Source organism: Leucoraja erinacea, chromosome 3, assembly GCF_028641065.1.
Source record: "Leucoraja erinacea ecotype New England chromosome 3, Leri_hhj_1, whole genome shotgun sequence".
Taxonomy (NCBI): domain Eukaryota; kingdom Metazoa; phylum Chordata; class Chondrichthyes; order Rajiformes; family Rajidae; genus Leucoraja; species Leucoraja erinaceus.
The window spans coordinates 52,900,150-52,921,677 of NC_073379.1; the positions used below are offsets into that span (position 1 = coordinate 52,900,150).

At 43.8% G+C, this 21,528-nt stretch overlaps 1 protein-coding gene across 1 annotated transcript; it reads left to right on the forward strand.

Moving 5' to 3' along the window:
* Nucleotides 1-1,603: 1,603 nt before the first annotated feature.
* Nucleotides 1,604-21,340, forward strand: LOC129695591 (dual specificity protein phosphatase 4-like). Its single transcript, XM_055632680.1, has 4 exons — nucleotides 1,604-2,557; nucleotides 9,174-9,310; nucleotides 13,228-13,447; nucleotides 16,986-21,340. Exons 1-4 carry the CDS (start codon nucleotides 2,197-2,199, stop codon nucleotides 17,369-17,371), a joined length of 1,104 nt encoding a protein of 367 aa, XP_055488655.1. The 5' UTR covers nucleotides 1,604-2,196; the 3' UTR covers nucleotides 17,372-21,340.
* Nucleotides 21,341-21,528: the final 188 nt, after the last annotated feature.

The window sequence follows — 21,528 nt, forward strand, 5'->3', positions numbered from 1 at the left end:
ACTCCATGACGGCAGTATAGAATTGGACCATCATTGCCTGTGGCAGATTGTGTTTCTTCAGCTGCCGCAGGAGGTACATCGTCTGATGGGCCTTTTCGGAGTCGATGATGGCCTCCCATTTAAGGTCTTTGAAGATGATGGTTTCAAGGAACTTAAAGGACTCCACAGATGTGATTGTGGTGTTGTTGATGGTGAGTGGGGGGAGGGGAGGGGGAGCTCTCCTAAAGTCTACTATCAATTCCACTGTCTTAAGAGCATTGAACTCCAGGTTGTTACAACAGCACCAGGACGCCAGTTGTGTCACTTCCTGTCTGTTGGCAGATTCCTCCCCATCCTGGATCAGTCCAATCAGGGTTGTGTCATCCGCAAACTTAAGAAGCTTGACAGAAGAGTCTGTGGAGGTTCAGTCATTGGTGTACAGAGAGTAGAGGAGAGGGGAGAGTATGCAGCCTTGCGGTGCTCCTATGCTGAGGGTCTGTGGGTCCGAGATGTGCTTTCCCAGCCTTACATGCTGCTTCCTGTCTGTCAGGAAGTTGGTGATCCACTGACAGAGGTGTTCAGGCACAGTCAACTGGTAGAGTTTGGAGTGTAGTAGTTCTGGCACAATGGTGTTGAATGCAGATCTACAATCCACAAACAAAATCCTTGCATAGGTCCCCTGGTGGCCAAGGCAGGAGAATAGGGTTTGGAGGGAGAGATAGAATGGCGAAGTAGACTTGATCACATGATTGAATGGCGGAGTAGACTTGATGGGCCAAATTGCCTAATTCTACTCCTATCACATGACCTAATAGTCATAGTTTAAGGATAAGGGGGAAATCTTTTAGGACCGAGATGAGGAAAACTTTTTTCACACAGAGAGTGGTGAATCTCTGGAATTCTCTGCCGTAGAAGGTAGTTGAGGCCAGTTCATTGGCTATATTTAAGAGGGAGTTAGATGTGGCCCTTGTGGCTAAATGGATCAGGGGTATGGAGAGAAGGCAGGTACAGGATACTGAGTTGGATGATCAGCCATGATCATATTGAATGGCGGTGCAGGCTCGAAGGGCTGAATGGCCTACTCCTGCACCTAATTTCTATGTTTCTATGTTTCTAATGATCTTATGATAGTCCACATCCTTTACAATTTGCCTTCAGCAAAGTAGGTCTACAGAGGACACTGTCTCCATGCACTACATTCACCTCTGGAACACCTGAACAGTAAAACACCTATTACATGCTCAGGCATAGACAAGGTGACTGTTTCGCTGAACACTTGCGCTTGGTCCACCAACATCTGGCTGCTGGATCTCCTGGTTGCTAAACATTTTAATCCACATTCGACCGACTTTTCACTCCCCCACGTTCCGCCAGATCCTTCCCACAGTCCCACTCACAGGGAAAACCAGCAGCAGCCAATTGACCTGCACGTCTTTGGAATGCGAGGTAGGGAAGGGAAGCATAACATGAAGAAGTGAAACTCCACACCGGACTCGAAGTCAAGTCAAGGTCAAGTCCCGAGATGCATGACATGAAGTGGCAATGCTCGCGGACTTTTGTGCAAAAGACAAACAACAAAACCAAACAAATTATAAACACAATCATAACACACATATTCTTTTACATAATAAATAATGGAAGGAAAAACGTTCTGTAGAGTTAGTCCCTGGTGAGATAGGCGTTTACAGTCCGAATTGCCTCTGGGAAGAAACTCCTTCTCAAGTCAGGATTGAACACGGGTCACTGGGGCTGCTCCACTGTGAACCTGCTTCCATCTGCACGGTAACAGATTGCCAATGATTTTAAATCTGTTGCCGGACCCTGGACCACCCATCCCTGGGACTGTTTGCTGGGGCCACCCATCTTTGTGACCGTGACCGTGACCTGCGGCCAGCCAGTGTGGCAGTGTGTCTCTGTGTTTACAGCGTGCAACTGAATGAGAGTAACAGTTGAGTGAGGTGCCAGCACAAAGCCACCCCGTGATCTAACGTCATTGGCCATTCAAGGCTGGGAGCGGCGCTCCATTCATAAAATGAGTGGATTAAAGCGGGAGGAGTGGCCAGCGCTCTCCGGGGGTTCACAGCGACGTTGGAGTGCGGGATACGGGCACTGAGCGTGTTGTGTTGTGTTGTACTGTGCTGTGCTGTGTTGTGCTGTGTTGTGTTGGTTTACTACTCGGGGCTGCGGGTAGCGGCGGACCGCGGGGCTGGGCCGGGGATGGAGATGTCAGATGTGGAGTGCAGTCAGGTGAAGCGCTTGCTGAGGCAGCACGGCCGCAAATGTCTGCTGTTGGACTGCAGGTCGTTCCTGGCTTACAGCGCCCACCACATCGGCGGCTCGCTCAACGTCCGCTGCAACACCATCGTTAAACGCAGAGCCAAGGGCTCGGTCAGCCTGCAGCACATCATCCCGGCCGAGGAGCAGCGCAGCCTGCTCCAGTCTGGCTTCTACTCCGCCCTCGTTCTGTACGACGAAAGGAGCCAGCGCTTCGAGATGGTCAGACACGACAGCACCGTCAACACGGTCCTGGGCGCGCTGTCCGCGGCCTCCTGCCCGACACAGACCTACTTCCTCGCGGGTAAGGCCGCCCCCCTCCGCCGGGCTTCGCTTCACCCTCCCCGCGTTGGTAGGAGCCGCCACGGCCGATGTGAATGCAGGAAATTGACCTGAACTCGCTGTTTTCAAGGGAGAGTTAGATTTAGCTCTTTGGGCTAAAGGGATCGAGGGATATGGGGGGAAATCCGGAACGGGGTCCTGATTTTGGATGATCAGCCATGATCATATTGAATGGCAGTGCTGGATTGAATGGCGGTGCTGGATCGAAGGGCCGAATGGCCTAACCCCTACCCCTACACATATTTTCTATGTTTCTATGAATCTTTGGTTGGAGAGCAGCGGGGTCCACTGTAACGTCGGGGTGCATAGCTAGCGGCTCGCATTGTGTTGCTGGTGTGGGTTGAAACTAGATCCCACACTGCATTGTAGACCGCCGCTGCAATATCCGTATTTACCGTTAATAATGTTTATTGGTAATATTAACATTGGTGCCTATGTTAACATTAAAAGAATAGCAATTCGTTCGAGGGTGACAGCATTGGCGCTGATCGGTGGTGCTGCGAAGAGTATTGACATCAGCGTTCAGTGATGTGATGTGAGCCCATGTTCGCTGGTGCTGTTAGATTTGTAGCATTTCGCGCAGCCATTCACTCGACAACTGCAACATTTTCACTGAAACTGGCATTGCCTTTCCTTCTACGCGTTCTCTAGTTAACGTTCCTTCGAGTTTGGGTTTGTGAGTTATTTTAAAACGAGGTTGTGCAAGAGAATCTTTCATCGGCGCTGTCACAAATAACGGCGACAATGTCCTTTCTAATACACTGCCGCGCACAAACGGGAAACGTTTTAATCCAATCTGTTGCGAGAAAATGAGAACAAAACGGTAAAAGATAGGGAGCGATCTGCCGGGATAGTAAATGGGAAGTTCTTCTACTTGGGGGATGCGCTGGTGCTCTGCTCTAAGATCATTGCTGGTGCCGAGGAGGTTACACAGAATGTAATCATGTCAGTGTCGTCCTGGGCACTTGTGCGGGTTGACTGTGGGATGGCTCTCTTGTCCTGGGACCTCTGCAGTGTTCATCTGGAGGAGATGAATAAATATCAGCGCCGTTCACAGTTGGTCGGATCCGATTCCGGAAAGCTCACATTCCTTCAACCCACCATTGGCTGAAATACCCCCTCCCTGGTGCCGCTGAGAGCCGTGGCCATCGCTGGCTCGCTGTCGCCATTCATGGTCTCTCTCTGCGCTACGAAGCGAGGCATCTGTCCACAGCTCACTTAGGGGCCCGGAACAAACACACCACATCATAACACAACCTCCCCTTCTCCACCACACTGCGCATCGCCGCACATCACACCGACATGCAAAAGTGAAGAAGGGTCCCGTCCCAATACATGTTCTCCAGAGATGCTGCCTGACCCGCTAAATTACTCCAGCACTTTGTATTTTTTCCTACGAAATTGCTCGCTGATGTCCTGTTCCATCATCGTATTTGGAGCATTTAATTATCGCGCTCTGCTCTTCAATCTGCCTTGTGTTTATTCGGTCCATTGTTAAGTTACAACTATGTGCAAACACATGGTCGGTGGATAAACGCGGTGGCATCAGGCTGTTAATGACCGGCGAGGAGACGGCCTCTGTTCAGGAATTGACTGAACGATGTGACAATGCTGCCGCTTGGTTCGGGCTATTTTCACTTTCCGTGCTTACTGAATGTCTACCGTTCAAATCGGTAGCCGCATCCCATCCATTATAATGAATCAACCCAGACATGTCCACAGAATGTGATGTGGTCGTGGGCGAGATAGGGTCGATTGCGGTTCCTTTTAACCTGGTTCCCCGCAGAGAATCGGTCCGCGCCGCCAATGGACAGAGCAAAGTTCAGTTGTCCCATGTGTGGAAAATCATTAAATCCCATCTGGAACCTTTTGTAAAAGTGTATTGCCAACAGGGCAGATTCAAGTATTTAACCAAATGTGGCCCCCGCACTCCTCCAGGGTCACTCTGTCCCCTTCCCTGATTGTATTGTTAATTACACTAATACCGCCCGTTTCACCATCTCACATAGCAGCAAGCGTTGCCCTCGTTCATGTGCTTGCCTGCAGAGAGCGCAAACCTGCCTGTTTTGTGACGGTGAGGAACCTATTCTGTTTCCTTCCACAGTGGACAGCAATCCAGCCTGCTTGCATATTCCTCTCCACACAAGACGCAGCAAGTCCGCACTCGGTCCATGTATGATTGACACAGCTGACATTTAGACCAGTAACGCAACAATCGTTCACCCCAAATAAATACAGGAAGTCCTGGATATACTCGCCAGAGCTGGAAACTTCTGAGGAGAAAGAAAGAGAATGAACTTTTCTGGTCGATTATCATTCTCCACAGCCCCACTCTTTCCCTCAGAACCAACTCCTCTCTTTTTAAGATGTTCAACAACTTTCTCCCATTCTCTAGAGGTGGGAAGAGTCATAATTTTAGATTCCTCACATTATCATTGTATAAAACAATGTTAAATCAAAATAGATTTAATTTGATCCATTACCTTAGCTTCCAGATCCTCTAGTTGTTTGCCAATCTGTCCTTCCTAATGGTGGAGCATCTTTAAGTAGCTCAATCATTCAGACAGGAATCTTTCTACCAAATATCCTAATTCTCTATTTCAAACATGGGGACACCGCTCTATATTCATAGCGCAGAGCAGTGGCATGGGGACACAACGTTCTAAATATATTTATCAGGTATAGTTCATCATATGATCATCATCAGCGCAGAGCAGTTGGTGGAAGATTGATGGGGGTTCTTGGTTTACCCATAGCAGCAGTAGCTTTCAGAATGTTAGAGGAGGAAAGAATTGAGCTGCACTGGCCCTGTACTGGGGACAGAGCTGAATGGTGATGCTCCTCGGAAATGAATGGATAGCAGCAGCTTGCAGAATGTGTTGTTGTACAGCTGGGTATGACTGGCCACATGGCTTTGGCCTTACCATTGTAATCAGGGGGCTGTCCTAAAATAAAGACTGCGCACTGAGGTTGGCATGTTGAAATTATTTCCCAGAAACAAAAATTAACGTGAGGTGGATTATTGATTTTAAAATCCTTGACTGATAGATTTTTTGTTAGCAGTGTATTAATAAGGCAATGCCAGGTCTATGGAGTCTGATCATAGATGTCAATCAATGACAAGACAGGTTGGTTGAATTTTCCATTGTAATGGACACCAATATACACCGCTCCCCGCTCCACTCCTGCTTTGTTTTGAATGCCTTGTTTTCATCTTCATCTCTGGCTTTAGTGTTTCTGATCTCTGTGATTGACGCCAGTCCAGTCCCTCTCCAACCTCTGCTTCAGACCCAAACGTGCACCTTCCCTGATTTTAACTCTGCATGGTTGCTGATCCTCTCCTCGGCCTCTTGAGCCCAGTGTCCTGAAGGTCACTGGCTCTGAACTTTCTCTCCTCCTCTAAGATGTGTCTTAATAGCTGTTGCGTCCAGTTAGTCTTTGGTCACATCCTTGTGGCTTTGTCAAGTTTTGTTTGTTGAGTCTCCTGTGAACTGTCTTGGGATATCTTTTTTGTGTTAATAGTGCGCACAGAGGTGAAACTAAGCCAGTACAATCTACTAGTAAGAAATTTGCTTTTAGCTCTGGTGTTACATACATTCAGATTGTTATACTATTGCTGGGGTGATCTTATAGTTTGCTTTCTCTAACCCAACCAGCTTTACTTCTGTCTGAAGAAGGTCTGAAGACGGGTCTCGACCCGAAACGTCACCCATTCCTTCTCTCCAAAGATGCTGTCTGCCCCGCTGAGTTACTCCCGCATTCTGTATCTATGTTCAGTTTAAACCAACATCTGCAGTTCCTTCCTACAGCTTTACGTTTCTTAGGTTAGAATTGAATATTCATTACATTGGATTGTAAACTACCCCAAGGGGAATATGAGCTACTGTTCCTCCAGTTTGTATGTGGCCTCACTGGCAATGGGGGAGGCCCAGGACAGAAAGTATGGGAATGGCAAGCAGAGTTAAAATGATTAGCAACCGGGTGATCCAGCATGCCTTGGCAGGCCGAGAGCAAGTGTTTGGTGAAACAGTTGTAAATGAGGCCACATGGGAGCATTACTCCTCTTCTTTCCTTAGCTGACACCCTTTTGTGTTCTTTTGAACTCTTGTCTTTGTCACTTACTCCACCCGTTTGCTAATCACCCCCCTCCCCTCATCTGCATCGACCTTTCACTTGCCTGGCTCTGCCCACCCCACCTTTTTTTACAGCTTCTCTTCCCTACTCCATCAGTCTGAAGAAGGGTCCCAACCCAAAACATTGTTTGTCCAGTTGCTGCCTGTCCCCTGCGTTTCTCCAGCAAGTTTGCTTTTTGATCAGAGCAATTGCCTGGCCTCTTGCCTGCATAACCTCGACCAGTTCCTCCCTGGGCCGGTACCAAGGTTACCCAGGCAGCTGACAATGTCAGCTGATCGGTTGCCATCTGGATCCCAGGAGCAGATCCAGCCACGTTGTTCTCTTTCAGCTCTGTTCAGTGAAGCAAGAAAGAGATTTTTTAAATCGTATTCTTACATCACTTAAACAGGGCCCTGAGGTTTTCTCATGCTGTTCCGATCACTACTCCAACAGCCATCTGCCACTCTGTCTCCTGACATGAATAACCTCATGTTTTCGTAGCTTTTCATGTGTCAGTGAACTTCCTTTGAAAATGAGCATCCGCAATTAGTAGATTCTCTTTCTGAAAGACCATTTTTTATTTAAATAAATTTTATTGAGCCATCAAAAAATGGGTACAGATTATGTTGCCATATCCAAGCTCATTTTTTCCAAATGTACATATCAAAACAGAACATTTGAGTATTATACAATTATAATATTATATATGGAAGGCCCTTTTAATCTATTCGATCAATTCACCATTGTTTTAATCATTTTTTTTTCTTCCATGGTATTGACCTGAATTGACTGAAACCTTTCCCTTGAGGATGTGTTTGGCCATTGATGATTCATTGGATCAACCCAGAGTACTGAAGCTACTCCTTCTCCCAACTGCTCCCACTCATCATAATTCTGCTTCCTCTTGTCATTCTTTTGCAGTTAAATAAAACTTGTGGAACTGTTCCCAGGTTTTGATATTTACTGCCAGCAATGATGGGTTTTAGAAGAGATAAATACATGATAATCCATAGAACATAGAATAGTTCAGCACAGGAACAGCATTGTCTGTACTGCATTGTCTGTACCGAAGGTGATGCCAAGATAAACTAATCTCCTCTGCTTGTACAAGGTCTATATCTCTCCATGCCATGTACAGTGGCTTAAAGGCTACTATCATATTTGCCTCCACCACCACCTCTGACAGCGTGTTCCAGCCCCCACCACTCTCTGTGTAACAAAACATGCTTTGCATATCTCCTTTAAATTCTGCCGCTTTTATCCTAAGGACATGCCTTATAGTCTTTGACATTTCCACCCTGGTACAAAGGCTGAAGTGCACACAGTGCAGGAGAAACCAATGAACATGATATTAATATGTTGTATTAATATGGAGATATTAATATTTCACCACCAGCCAATGGGAAACAGTCTTAGTAACTGTTTTAAACCCCACTCAATATTCTATTGACATTTTGAATGTTTCCACATTTGTATGCGTTTCCTCATGACATAGCAGGAACCTATTCTGTCCATCAAGTCTATGCTGCCTCACAGAGCAATTCCATAAATCCCATTGCCCTGATCTATTTCCCCATAAACTTTTATCTCTGCCATGCCTATTAATACCACCCCTCCTCCCCCCATGATACTTCTAACTCCCCCCCTCTAACATTGGGGCCAGATTGCATTGCCACTTAACCAAACAGCCAACACAACTTTGGGATGTGGGGAGAAAACCAGACACTTGGGAGAAACCCAAATTGTCACAGGGAGAATGTGTAAACTCCACATGGACAACACCAGAAGTCATGATTGAACTAGGTCAGTGGATCAATGAGAGTCTGCAATCCTACCTTGCTGCCATATGGGGGGGCACCATGCCATCCAATTGACCCAGGTAGAATAAACACAGCACATGGTATAAAACAGGTGTGCTCCATGCTGTTGCTCCTTTATGGTACAGCTATAGACTAATTGTAGGGCCCTTGGGTCATGTGTTGCTGGGTTAGTTGTTCTAAACTCAGCAAAGTTGATAGAGAGTTGGTAATACTTGATGGCTGGCAGTGGTTGGGTCAGAGTTCAGGATCTGATCAAAGCTACAAAGCTCATGGAAGGATCAGATTTCATGGGCTCGCTAGTTCAAATAATTTTGGGGTGAAATTGGTATTGGGTAATAACATACAACATACGTGAATAAATAAGATTCTGAAGAAGGGTCTCGACCCGAAACGTCACCTATTCCTTCGCTCCATAGATGCTGCCTCACCCGCTGAGCTGCTCCAGCATTTTTGTCTACCTTTGAATAAATAAGCAAATTGTTTTTCTCTTCACTCGGCTTGGTTTTATTGAAATGAGTGGAAAAAACTAATTTCGAACTGTAGTGATGAATGTTATCAGATCCCTCGAATGCCATCAACTATTGAACTCACTAAATGACAACAACCAGCAGTATTTAATAAAACTTTGCTTCTTCCCTGATACAGGAGGATATGAGAGATTTTCGTCAGAATATCCCGAGTTCTGTGTAAAAGCAAAAAGTCCATCAGGAATCTCAACAGAGTCCATCATCGAGTCATCTGAGACAAGCTCGAGTGCCTGTGGAACTCCACTCCATGACCAGGTAGCCTCTCTGTAGCAATTGTCTTCCATGTCACTCTCTCCCCTTCCCAGTTATGCAATGGGATTGGAATTTTTATAATGTCTACGGTGGCTGTGATATACCTTCTACCAACCAGCTTGTTATTAGCTAGTCCTTGTCTTGATATTCGTGACTGGTTGTTAGTGGTGAAGAGCCATAATTTCATGTTGTTAGGAGACAAAAGAGATACATAATTGACATGGATATAATCTGTCCCAGCCTCCTCTTACTTACCTGGTCATGTTGCAAGCTTAACTATGGAACTACAATAATGTACCACATTCTCATCGCCTGGACATCCCACCCAATGAAATGCCCTTATAATGGTGAAGATAATTTGATTGAACAAGAAACTGCAAGCATCAATGAAATGAATAAAACTAGATCATCTGCTCAGGAACTATTAGGTTTGAACAGGACCTCCTAGTTTTCCTCCGAGTTAAATGTAATGGGCAGATGTAATACAGTTTAATGTCCCAACCGAATGGCAGCACTTTCTCAGTAGCACATTGGAATATAGCCTCAGTCACATGCTCAGATCTCTGTGGATTTGGACCCAGTGAAGTGGATTTCCCACTGAACCAATGCTAACACCTGCACATAGGTTGCAAATGTAGCAGGATTCAGAACACAATGGCTTGGTCAAGTCAAGTCAAGTCAAGAGAGTTTCTTGTCATGTGTCCCAGATAGGACAATGAAATTCTTGCTTGCTGCAGCACAACAGAATATGTAAACATAATACAGAACAGGAGATAAAAGTTCAGTGTGTCTATACACCATAGACCATCTATATACACAATAAATAAACAAAGTGCAATAGGCTGTTATTAGTCAGAGTTTGTTTGATGTTGTGTTTAATAGTCTGATGGCTGTGGGGAATAGGCTGTTCCTGAACCTGGATGTTCCAGAATTCAAGCTCCTATACCTTCTTCCCGATGGCAACGGAGAGATGAGTGTGTGGCCAGGATGGTGTGGGACTTTGATGATGTTGGCTGCCTTTTTGAGGCAGCGATAGATCCCTTCGATGGTGGGGAGGTCAGAGCTGATGATGAACTGGGCAGTGGTCACAACTTTCTGCAGTCTTTTCCACTCTTGGACATTCAAGTTGCCGAACAAAGCCACGATGCAACCAGTCAGCAGGCTCTCTACTGTGCACCTGTAGAAGTTCGAGAGAGTCCTCCACGACATACCGACTCTCCGTAATTTTCTCAGGAAGTAGAGGCGCTGATCTGCCTTCTTTATAATTGCATCAGTGTGCTGTGACCAGGAAAGATCTTTGGAAATATGCATGCCCAGGAATTTGAAGTTCTTGGCCCTTTCCACCAAGGTATAAACGGGACTGTAGGTCCCTATCCAACACCTACCAAAGTCCACAATCAGTTCCTTGGTTTTGCTGGTGTTGAGAGCCAGGTTATTGTGCTGGCACCATTTGGTCAATCGGTCGATCTCACTTCTATACTCTGACTCATCACCATCAGTGATTCGTCCCACAACAGTGGTGTCGTCGGCGAACTTGATGATGAGGAGTTTGCACTATGTCCGGCTACGCAGTCATGAGTATCGAGTGAGTACAGCAGGGGGCTGAGCACGCAGCCTTGAGGTGCTCCCGTGCTGTTTGTTATCGAGGATGACACATTTCCACCAATATGGACAGACTGTGGTCTGCGGATGAGGAAGTCGAGGATCCAATTGCAGAGGGATGCACAGAGACCCAGATCTGAGAGCTTGGTGACCAGCTTGGAGGGGATGATGGTATTAAACGCCGAGCTGTAGTCTGTGAATAACAGCCTGACATATGAGTTTTTGGTGTCCAAGTGGTCCAGAGCGGAGTGGAGAGCCAGTGAGATCGCATCCACCGTTGACCTGTTGTGGCGGTAGGTGAACTGCTGTGGGTCGAGGTTCTTGTTGAGGTAGGAGTTGATTTGTGCCGTAATCAATCTCTCAAAGCACTTCATCACCACAGACGTTAGTGCCACTGGTCGATAGTCATTGAGGCACGTCACCTTGCTCTTCTTGTGCACCGGTATAATTGATGCCCTTTTAAAGCAGGTGGGAACCTCAGACCTCAGAAGTGAAAGGTTGAAAATGTCCGCAAAAACTCCAGCCAGTTGATCCGCACAGATTTTTAGAACACGGCCGGGTGTACCATCAGGTCCAGATCGCAATGTGAACATCCTACACTACATTGTGCACACTCATCTCCATACAATGTTCAAATAAATTCTTCCCTATGTAGAATGACTAGAAAGACTACATATTCAGAATTCTAGGAGCAGAATTGGGCCATTCATCTATTCCACCATGCAATCATGGCTGATGTATAATTGCAACTGAATACCAATTTGACATATTTGCGAGATGATAATGACATTGCCTAAATCTGTTGTGATTGCCTAAGTATGGTCCCAGTTGCAGGGTGTGTTATTTTATTTTCAGCTTAGGGCAGCTGAATAAACCATTATAATATATAATGACCTGTTGAGTTCCACCAGCACTTTGTGCTTCGTTAATGCATATTCTACACAGGGAGTCAGATAGCAGCCAGAAGGTGGTGAGCAGCTCCACATCAAGGATGATGCTGCAGGAAGAGGTGGGAGGATGGAGGCACTTGGCATGAAGTTGTCACAGTTATCCATGAAGCTGTTGCAATTTTAACAAATTGATTTTGGAACACAAGCATGCAGCCAGAAGTAGCATGAAGCAGGTGAGTAATCCAGGATACTGAGTGTTTTGTACGACAATACTCAGCTGGAACTGTCAGTGATTCAGTGAAGATTAAACAACATTGGTGAGATGATAAATGAGTCATCTGCACTGACCTAAATCACGCAATGAAAATCAAAGCCGGATTAGACACTGAAGATCTCATTAATATTTGATAAAACATTTCTCTAATCATATTTATTGTGATTTAATTTACAAAATTAGTTACTTTATTTTATTCACTTCTTATTGTTAAATCGACCAAGAAGGTTGAGTAAATTACTGTTTTTGCTCAAAGCCTCTGGCCTTTAAGGTCTTATAACAGCTGCATAAAGGTACAGCCATCAGGCTATTAAACACAACAACAAATAAGCTCTGAGCTCTGAACTGCAAAATACTATATTATTATTTGTTATTTGCACTATATTTGTTATTTATTGAACTTTTTTTTTCTTCTCTCTTCCCCGTTATGTATTATGTTCACATATTCACATATTCTGTTGTGCTGCAACAAGTAAGAATTTCATTGTCCCATCTGGGACATATGACAATAAAACACTCTTGACTCTTGACTTGACTAATGGTTCAGGGGTTACACATATTAAGTCATTCAGATATCTTCCATGAAATGAGGTACAGCCACAATTCACAAGGAGTTGGGTCAATGAGGGCCATCATCGCAACCTATGGCATGTTGCGCAGCGGCTTGTGCTGCTGTTTCACAACTCCTTCACTAGGGTCCCGTTTGTGTGGAGTTTACACATTCTCCTTCTGATACTGTGGGTTTCATCAGTTCATGGTTAACTGGCTGCTGCAAATTACTCATTAGTGTGAAAGAAAACTTGCAGGACGACGGAAATAAAGAGAAGAGGGACCAATTAAATGTCTCTGTTGAGAGCTAGCATGAATATATAGCCACTGTGCAACGGTAGCCAACAAAATCGTGAAGTTAGATCAAGCCAATTTTTTTTTGTTTAATACTAAATACTTGTTATTGCCATCTATTGTGATCTAATATGGTCATACATGAGGCCCCACATTGCTGAGTGCAGAGCTGTGGTGATACCCTTGCTGCCCAGCTGCATCTGCCAGGAGGCAGATGAGTGTGCTCAGAGGCTTATTCCTGTGGACTGTGCAATAACCTGCCCGTATTGTGCCAACCACTGTTAAATGCTGAATTTTACATTTGATTACAGGGTGGTCCAGTGGAAATTCTCCCTTTCCTTTACCTTGGAAGTGCACACCACGCTTCAAAAAGGGACACACTCGATGCCATGGGGATTACAGCTCTCCTTAACGTCTCCTCCAACTGTCCAAACCACTTTGAGGATCATTATCAGTACAAGTGCATTCCAGTGGAGGACAACCAGAAAACAGACATCAGTTTCTGGTTCATGGAAGCAATAGAGTATATCGGTAGGAAGCATTCCTATGTTTCACTATTTATTGTCAATTTTGGTGATTTTTCATCTCTGTTCAATCGTCAGCGATGTAGTGATTGCATTAAATGTCCTTGCTCCCAAGGTGCCACATTTAATTGTTTCCCAAGTGGAGCTGTTGCTCTCCAGCTTCCTCTTTCCTCCAAGATTACATTCGGTGTTGGCATAGAAACTCAGGCCCATGAGCATTCATTCATAAAGAAAAGAGCAGTCCATATGGCTCTTTTCCAGTCCTCAGTGCCACAGTGTGTTTGATGTACCGTAGAGGGAACTAATCTGTCAGGGATACAATATCATCGGACTTCCTGTAAACCTCATTCTGGTGACTCCTACCTAAGGATATGTTAGTTGATGGCCATGACTTTAGCTATTTATTCCCGATGTATTTTTGGTTCCAACCCATTCACCTGCCCTCTGCTTTTTTAATATAAAATTAGTTATTTATAGATATTGTTTATGACACTTTATAAATATTGTTGTTTTGTTTTTGTATGCTGTTTCACACTTGCATTTTATTCTTTTATTCTGTTCGAAATAAAGAATAAAATAAAATAAAATAAAATTTTTTTATTTTTTTAAATATCTGCCATTTAAAACAAAAATGAATTGAACATTAAAAGTGAATCTGAAACCAAAGATGATGAGCAAAAAACAGGGGTTAGCCATTGTCCATTGGGACTGGTCACCATTCAGTGTTGCACCCAGTCTGCACATTTTTCCATTACACATAGTTGTTCCATTTTATTTAATTGCTTCTACAACACAACCCAATATCTATGATCTATAAGCGGTAGTAGTAGAAAAAACCTTGTTGATGTTTAAACTCAATTTTTTGTTTGGGCAACTTGTATGCAAAGATTTCTTTAGTCACTTACAGTGCAATCCATAAAGTTTGGCACAAAGACCCATCATTTATTTATTTGCCTCTGTACTCCACAATTTGAGATTTCCAATAGAAGAAAATCACACGTGGCTTAAGTGCACAGTGTCAGATTTTATTAAAGGCCATTTTTATACATTTTGGTTTCACCATGTAGAAATTACAGCAGTGTTAATACAGTCCCCCATTTCAAGGCACCATAATGTTTGGGACACATGGCTTCACAGGCATTTGTAATTGCTCAGATGTGTTTAATTGCCTCCTTAATGCAGGTATAAGAGAGCTCTCAGCACCTAGTCTTTCCTCCAGTCTTTCCATCACCTTTGGAAACTTTTATTGCTGTTTATCAGCATGAGGATCAAAGTTGTGGCAATGAAAGTCAAATAAGCCATTATGAGACTGAGAAACAAGAATAATACTGCTAGAGACATCAGCCAAACCTTAGGCTTACCAAAATCAACTGTTTGGAACATAATTAAGAAGAAAGAGAGCACTGGTGAGCTTACTAATCACAAAGGGACTGGCAGGCCAAGGAAGACCCCCACAGTTGATGACAGAAGAATCCTCTCTATAATAAAGAAAAATCCCCAAACACCTGTCCGACAGGTCAGAAATACTCTTCAGGAGTCAGGTGTGGATTTGACAATGACCACTGCCATGCAAACACTTCATTAACAGAAATACAGAGACTACACTGCAAGATGCAAACCACTGGTTAGCTGCAAAAATAGGATAGCCAGGTTGCAGTTTGCCAATGTACTTAAAAGAGCAACTACAGTTCTGGAAAAAGGTCTTGTGGACAGATGAGATGAAGATTAACTTATATCAGATTGATGGCAAGAGCAAAGTATGGAGGAGAGAAGGAACTGCCCAAGATCCAAAGCATACCACATCATCTGTGAAACATGGTGGTGGGGGTGTTATGGCCTGGGCATGTATCGCTGCTGAAGTTGCTGGCTCACTTATCTTCATTGATGATACAATTACTGATGGTAGTAGCATAATGAATTCTGCAGTGTATAGACACATCCTATCTGCTCAAGTTCAAACAAATGCCTCAAAACTCATTGGCCGGTGGTTCATTCTACAGCAAGACAATGATCTTAAACATACTGCTAAAGCAACAAAGGAGCTTTTCAAAGCTAAAAAATGGTTAATTCTTGAGTGGCCAAGTCAATCACCCGATCTGAACCCAATTGAGCATGTCTTTTATATGCTGAAGAGAAAACTGAAGGGGACCATCCACCAAAACAAGCATAAGCTAAAGATGGCTGCAATACAGGCCTGGCAGAGCATCACCAGAGATGACACCCAGCAACTGGTGGTCCATGAATCGCAGACTTCAAGCAGTCATTGCATGCAAAGGATATGCAACAAAATACTAAACATGACTACTTTCATTTACATGACATTGCTGTGTCCCAAACATGATGTTGCCCTGAAATGGGGGGGACTATGTATGAACACTGCTGTAATTTCTACATGGTGAAACCAAAATGTATAAAAATGGCCTTTGTTAAAATCTGGCAATGTGCACTTTAACCACGTGTGATTTTTTTCTATTAGAAATCTCAAATTGTACAGAGGCAAATAAATAAACGATGGGTCTTTGTCCCAAACATTATGGAGGGCACTGTACATGTAGCTTAGAGCTAAAATGAACTGCTGTGATAATCGATGATGAGGTTTCATTAAATTCCTTTAATGATTTTCAACATTGAGCTGACCAGTTGTTTTCCTTTTTATTATTCCCTTTTGAAAAAATGGAATCGCTTATGCCATCCATATCGTTAACCCTTGGATAATATAGCAGCAACTATGAAAATCCCAAAATATCTACTGAAGCTTTACTAATTTCCGTTCCCAGCTCCCTGACAGTTTGACATGTAAACCATCTGGCCCCAGCAAGCTTGTTGACATTTAAACCATCAAGTGTCTGGCGTTAAATAGAAATGACTTGAGGAGGGGAAGTGGAGATTTTCATAGACACTATGATAGGAATATAAAGATGGTGTCATTTTATTCTGAATAAGATAGGATTTCAACCATGCAAAGAACTCTGTTAGAATCTGTCTGCAGATCCAAATGATGGTGATAACCAATCCTGCACAAAAGACAGTGATTGGGAGCAATTTCACATTTTGCATTGTTTTCAGAAGGAATCGCGGATATGAATATTTAAAAGGAAACTGTCAAATCATATTACTGGACAAAATGATTTCTTGTGGGCATCAGGATGGGGAGAGTTTGTCCTCTGATGTGGGTGGGAGTGTGCTGCGGTGAGGTGGATTTGTGTTTGGTTTATGCTGGGTGGGATTCATTTGCGTTTGGTCTGTGCTAGGATGGGAGGATTTGTGTGTACAGGTACTAAGTGTTTGTGTGTTGGGGTGGAAGATTGCGACCTTCACGTGGTCTGCCCTGTTACGACGAATGCAATCAATTGGGTGTGTACAATCAAATAAGATCAAATAGAACAAGTTGCCCTACAACTTTAGGCTGTGCACGCCATACGCAAGAAGAAGTGTTTGTGTTGGGTTGGGGTTCAACTTGTACTGTTGTGAGATTGGTTTGATCTTCAAGGACATTAATTTTGCCACACTCTACTCAACATATCCACTGCCCTTTTTATTTTCAGATTCTGTCAAAAACGTTGATGGACGAATTCTGGTACATTGCCAGGCTGGGATCTCGAGGTCTGCCACCATCTGCCTTGCCTATTTAATGATGACTAAACGTGTGCGGCTGGAAGAGGCCTTTGAGTTTGTCAAGCAGAGACGAAGCATCATCTCTCCCAACTTTAGCTTCATGGGACAGCTGCTACAGTTTGAAACTCAGATCCTCGCCTCCTCCTGTTCTGTAAAAACTGCCAGTCCGTCGAGGAGTCTCAGGGAGCAGAGTAAATCATCAGCAACTCCAACCTCGCAGTTTGTCTTCAGCTTCCCTGTCTCTGTCAGTGTTCATTCAAACCCCAATAACCTCAACTACTTACCCAACCCGATCACAATGTCGCCCACCTACTAAAGGACGAGAGGCTGAATACACCTAAAAATTCCATTCAACAGAGCATCCAACTGATAGTCTGCTCCACAACATGACCCTCTCAGCGTAGGGGAATGGACTTGGGTGAACGTTCACTTTTAACATTAATACACCTAGAAATGACACTGGCTAGTTTTACTTCTTGTCACTGAATCGTTCAGACCGGAAGGTTTTCTTTGCAATAAGTCACAATTCACTTTTGAATAATCATGGAGTTTGATTTCCTATTGAAATAGATTTGTCAGTATTTTTATTGCAACAACCGATTAATGCAAGATTCCTTCCCTTCAAGCAAGCTGCCAGCATGGGCCTCCATGGTAAACGTCCAGTAGACATCCCTTCATCAGTGTTAAAACTTGCTGGGACTTTATCCTGGTATTGCATGAGAAATTAGAATGTTTGAATCAGATACAAATCTCACATTGTCGATGTGTAAGACAACCTGCCAATCAATAATTCATGCCAATCTCTTGCCATTTGCCCAACTGGGTAGGCCCCATGATGGACAGTTAGCAAATCTTCATCTTTCTTCTTTCTGTATTTTCTTGCTTGGATTTGGCTGGCTTACCCAGAGAATATGGGCCTCATTTTCCAGTTTCTGAATAACAGTGGGGTTCGATCTGTGCACAAATCAATGGGAGTTTAAATGCCAGCAATCATTTATTCATATACTTGAATATCTGTTTGTGGAGATCATCGTTTTTGTGAAAGCAGTAAAAATATCTCATTTATCCATGTTCTCCCGAGATTTCCCTGACCCATTGAGTTACTCCAGCACTTTCTGTCTGTTTTGGTAAACCAGCATTTGCAGTTCCTTGTGTCTACTGCTGAAAGCCTCATCAAAAGCAGTCCATTGGGATTGAGGAGGGCTAGCTTCATTCAGGTTCTGTGTAGCCTCTATCTGCCAGCCTGTCGAATCAGGCACTTTCTGTCGAATCTGAGGCAGTTGGTCAGATGACTGGCTCCGACTTCTATTTTTGCTCCCTATGTCTGGACACAAAGTTGTCTGGACCATCTCAAAGGCTTTTTTTTCGATGTGTTCAAGAGTCAGGTGATCCCAGAAGTCCATTGGGGGCTGTTGCAATTTTTCAGGGAGGTTTTGCGAACATCCTTGAATCTTTTCCTCTGATCCAGGTCATCTTTTCCCCATGAAAGAACTGGAATAGAATCCATAGCGTTACTTAAAGACCAAGAGCAGCTTGGATTTCCCACTTACACAGAGGAGAAATTTTCGTCTGCAAACCAAGCAATATTAGAAAGAAATGATATGTTGTGGGCTGAAGGGATGGACTTGTGAAGCATTTCCTCACTGGATCTGCTGGAGGCTCAAATGAGAGGTTGTCCTTTCAGGTAGTTAGTTTCCTTTCTGGCATTCCCACTGGTTCCTGCACCCAGGACATAGAAAACAATCGGCATTGTAACTCAGAAAGGTTCCGACCCGAGATGTCACCTGTCCTTTCCCTCCCCAGATGCTGCCTGACCTGCTGAGTTCTTTGGATTTGCTCAAGTTTGCAGCATCTGCAGCTATTTGTGTTGTGTTGTAACTCTGTTGAAAACTGAGCTATCTGGCCACAAGGTCCCTCCAGTGTGGAGTGATACAGGAGCAGACAGACATTCGATGTTAGGTGAGGTTAAGGGGCAGCCTTGTCTTGTACTGGTCAACATAACACAGAATTTGCTAGGATTATGGTTGCTGTATTATAATGCACATTATTAAAAATATGTCAGCAATTTTCAGCAAGAAAGTGACTTGCAAAGCACTAAGATTAGTTTAATTTAGAGATACAACATGGCATAAGGCTCTTTGGCCCACGCCAACCATCAATCACCCGTTCACAGTAGTTTCATGTTATTCCACTTTCTCATCTATTCCCTCCACACTAGGGGCAATTTACAGAGGTTTAATTAACCTACAAACCCACACTTCTTTGGGATGTGAGAGGAAACCAAAGGGAGAACGAGCAAACTCCGCACAGACAACACTCGAGGTCAGGATTGAACCCGGGTCTCTAGCACTGTGAGGCAGCAGCTTTACCAGCTTTGTCGCCCAACAGATCTTAGATGGTGAGTACTTCTCAGCCATTTGCCCCTTAACAGCGGAATCATGCCATCAAGAAGTTGCTGAATTTGCTTCCTCGTACTCACTGCAGAACGTTAGAGATACCTAGTTCATCATGGGGACCATGTTATCAGGGTCACTCAACCTTGGAGGCTATTGCTTTCCATTCTGTTTTCTCCTTTGTCTATTTGTAGGAGAAGTGATATTGGGAAAAACTAGAAAGCGTTTTCATTGATTAATGAGATTCTGATCCCATCTTTGTACATAGTTTTATGGACCTTTTGGCCAATAGTAAATCTCAGTTCCAACAATTAGTGGCACAAAAATTGTTGGAGCCAGAAGTTGTGGAAGAAAAACCTATTTCAAGGTTCAAGGTCAGTTTATTGTCACATGTACCAATTTAAAGTACAGTGAAATTCAAACTACCATACAGCCATACTAAAAAAAGCAACAAGACTCACAGGTACATCAAAATAAACATCAACATCCACCACCGCAGATTCCCCACGTTCCTCACTGTGATGGAAGGCAATAAAATCCAATCTTCTTCCTCTTTTACTGACCATGAAATGACTCACTTCTGCAAGCTCTTACTGAAATAACATTTCAATCCAAATTTGACGATACTGTTTAGAAGATTGTTTAGAAGCCTTACTTGTCAAGGCCCGAACTTGGTGCCTCATCAAAATGGAGACCAGGTCAGCGAATCAGTACCTGTATTTATAACCCATTTCTACATGTGTTTGATTAGTAAGACTACACACAGAAATAGAGCATCAAAGGTTTGCCCAAATGCAATACACAGAAGTGAATGTCTTGATATTTTCACATGTTTGCAATAAATATTATTTTGAAGATGGATTGAGAAAAAATGTGCAATAACTGGCATGTGAATGTGGTGTGTTACTTTATACTTTGTATATCTATCATTTCATTTGTCATTCTGAAGGTCAGAATCTCTTCCTCAATTATTTGTCATTCAGCTGTTTGTAAAAAAAAAGAAATAACAAAGAGATCTTTTCAACTTTTGTTGGTTGTCATGGATGTGTTCGCATTCCCTTACTGCTCTTCTGGAGAATGTTGTAATAGGTTACCTTCAAATGCTATGCAAATCGCTCCTGGATGGTTATGGACTTGAAATTTCTGTTCATTAACACGTTATTAGGTAACATTTACTGTAGTAACCATGCCCTGATTTTCTCAAACACTCATTTTCCTATGCAACGGTTCTAAGGAAAGTGTGTAGGATCAGCGACGATGCAGTGTCTCTTTGGATATCACAAATTGCTTCCGCTCCAGTTCTCTGGGAGCTGATGGGTCCATGTTGGATCAGTAGACACTGCCACATAGAGGGTGCAGTTGAGTGGGCAGTGTGGGAGCTAATGCACTTCTTCTGCCTCTTTCATTTGCAGTTCAGGTGCTGCTGAAGATACTTGCAGCAGCTGTGCTCAGCAGGTTAGCAAAGGAAAACTGGCTGCGAAAAGCTTTGTGTAGAAAGGAACATTAGATGCTGGTATATAACGAAGATGGACACAAAGTGCTGAAGTAACTCAGCAGGTCAAGCAACATCTCTGGAGAAAAAGGACGGAGAACGTTTTGAGTCGGGACTCTTCATCAGTCTGAAAGTATAAGGGAGGGAATCTTAGCTCCCTTTGCGGGATCCTTGAGATATATGACATTGCTTTCCTTGCAGCCGTGTTTCTTATATTTTGGGGCTAGATAGACAGACGAGGCAGTGGTCAGCCCAGCAGTTGCCATTAACGAGCCTGAAGCAGGCCATCCCCACTGGTCATTTGAGTGCTCCCAGTGATTCCTACATATCCTAAAAATGCGAGCGATGGGAGTTTTGAAAAAGGAGAATCATAAATAAACTCTTCCAGAAAGAGGAGATCAGACCTCTGCATTAATAAGATACAAGATACAAGATAAATTTAATTGTCACGTGTGCCAGATGGCACAGTGAAATGAATTCCCATACAGCCATACAATAAAAATAAACAGGACTCAACACACTATAGAATTCAACACAAAACATCCCCACACAGCAGAACCAAAGTTTCCCACTGTGTGGGAAGGCACC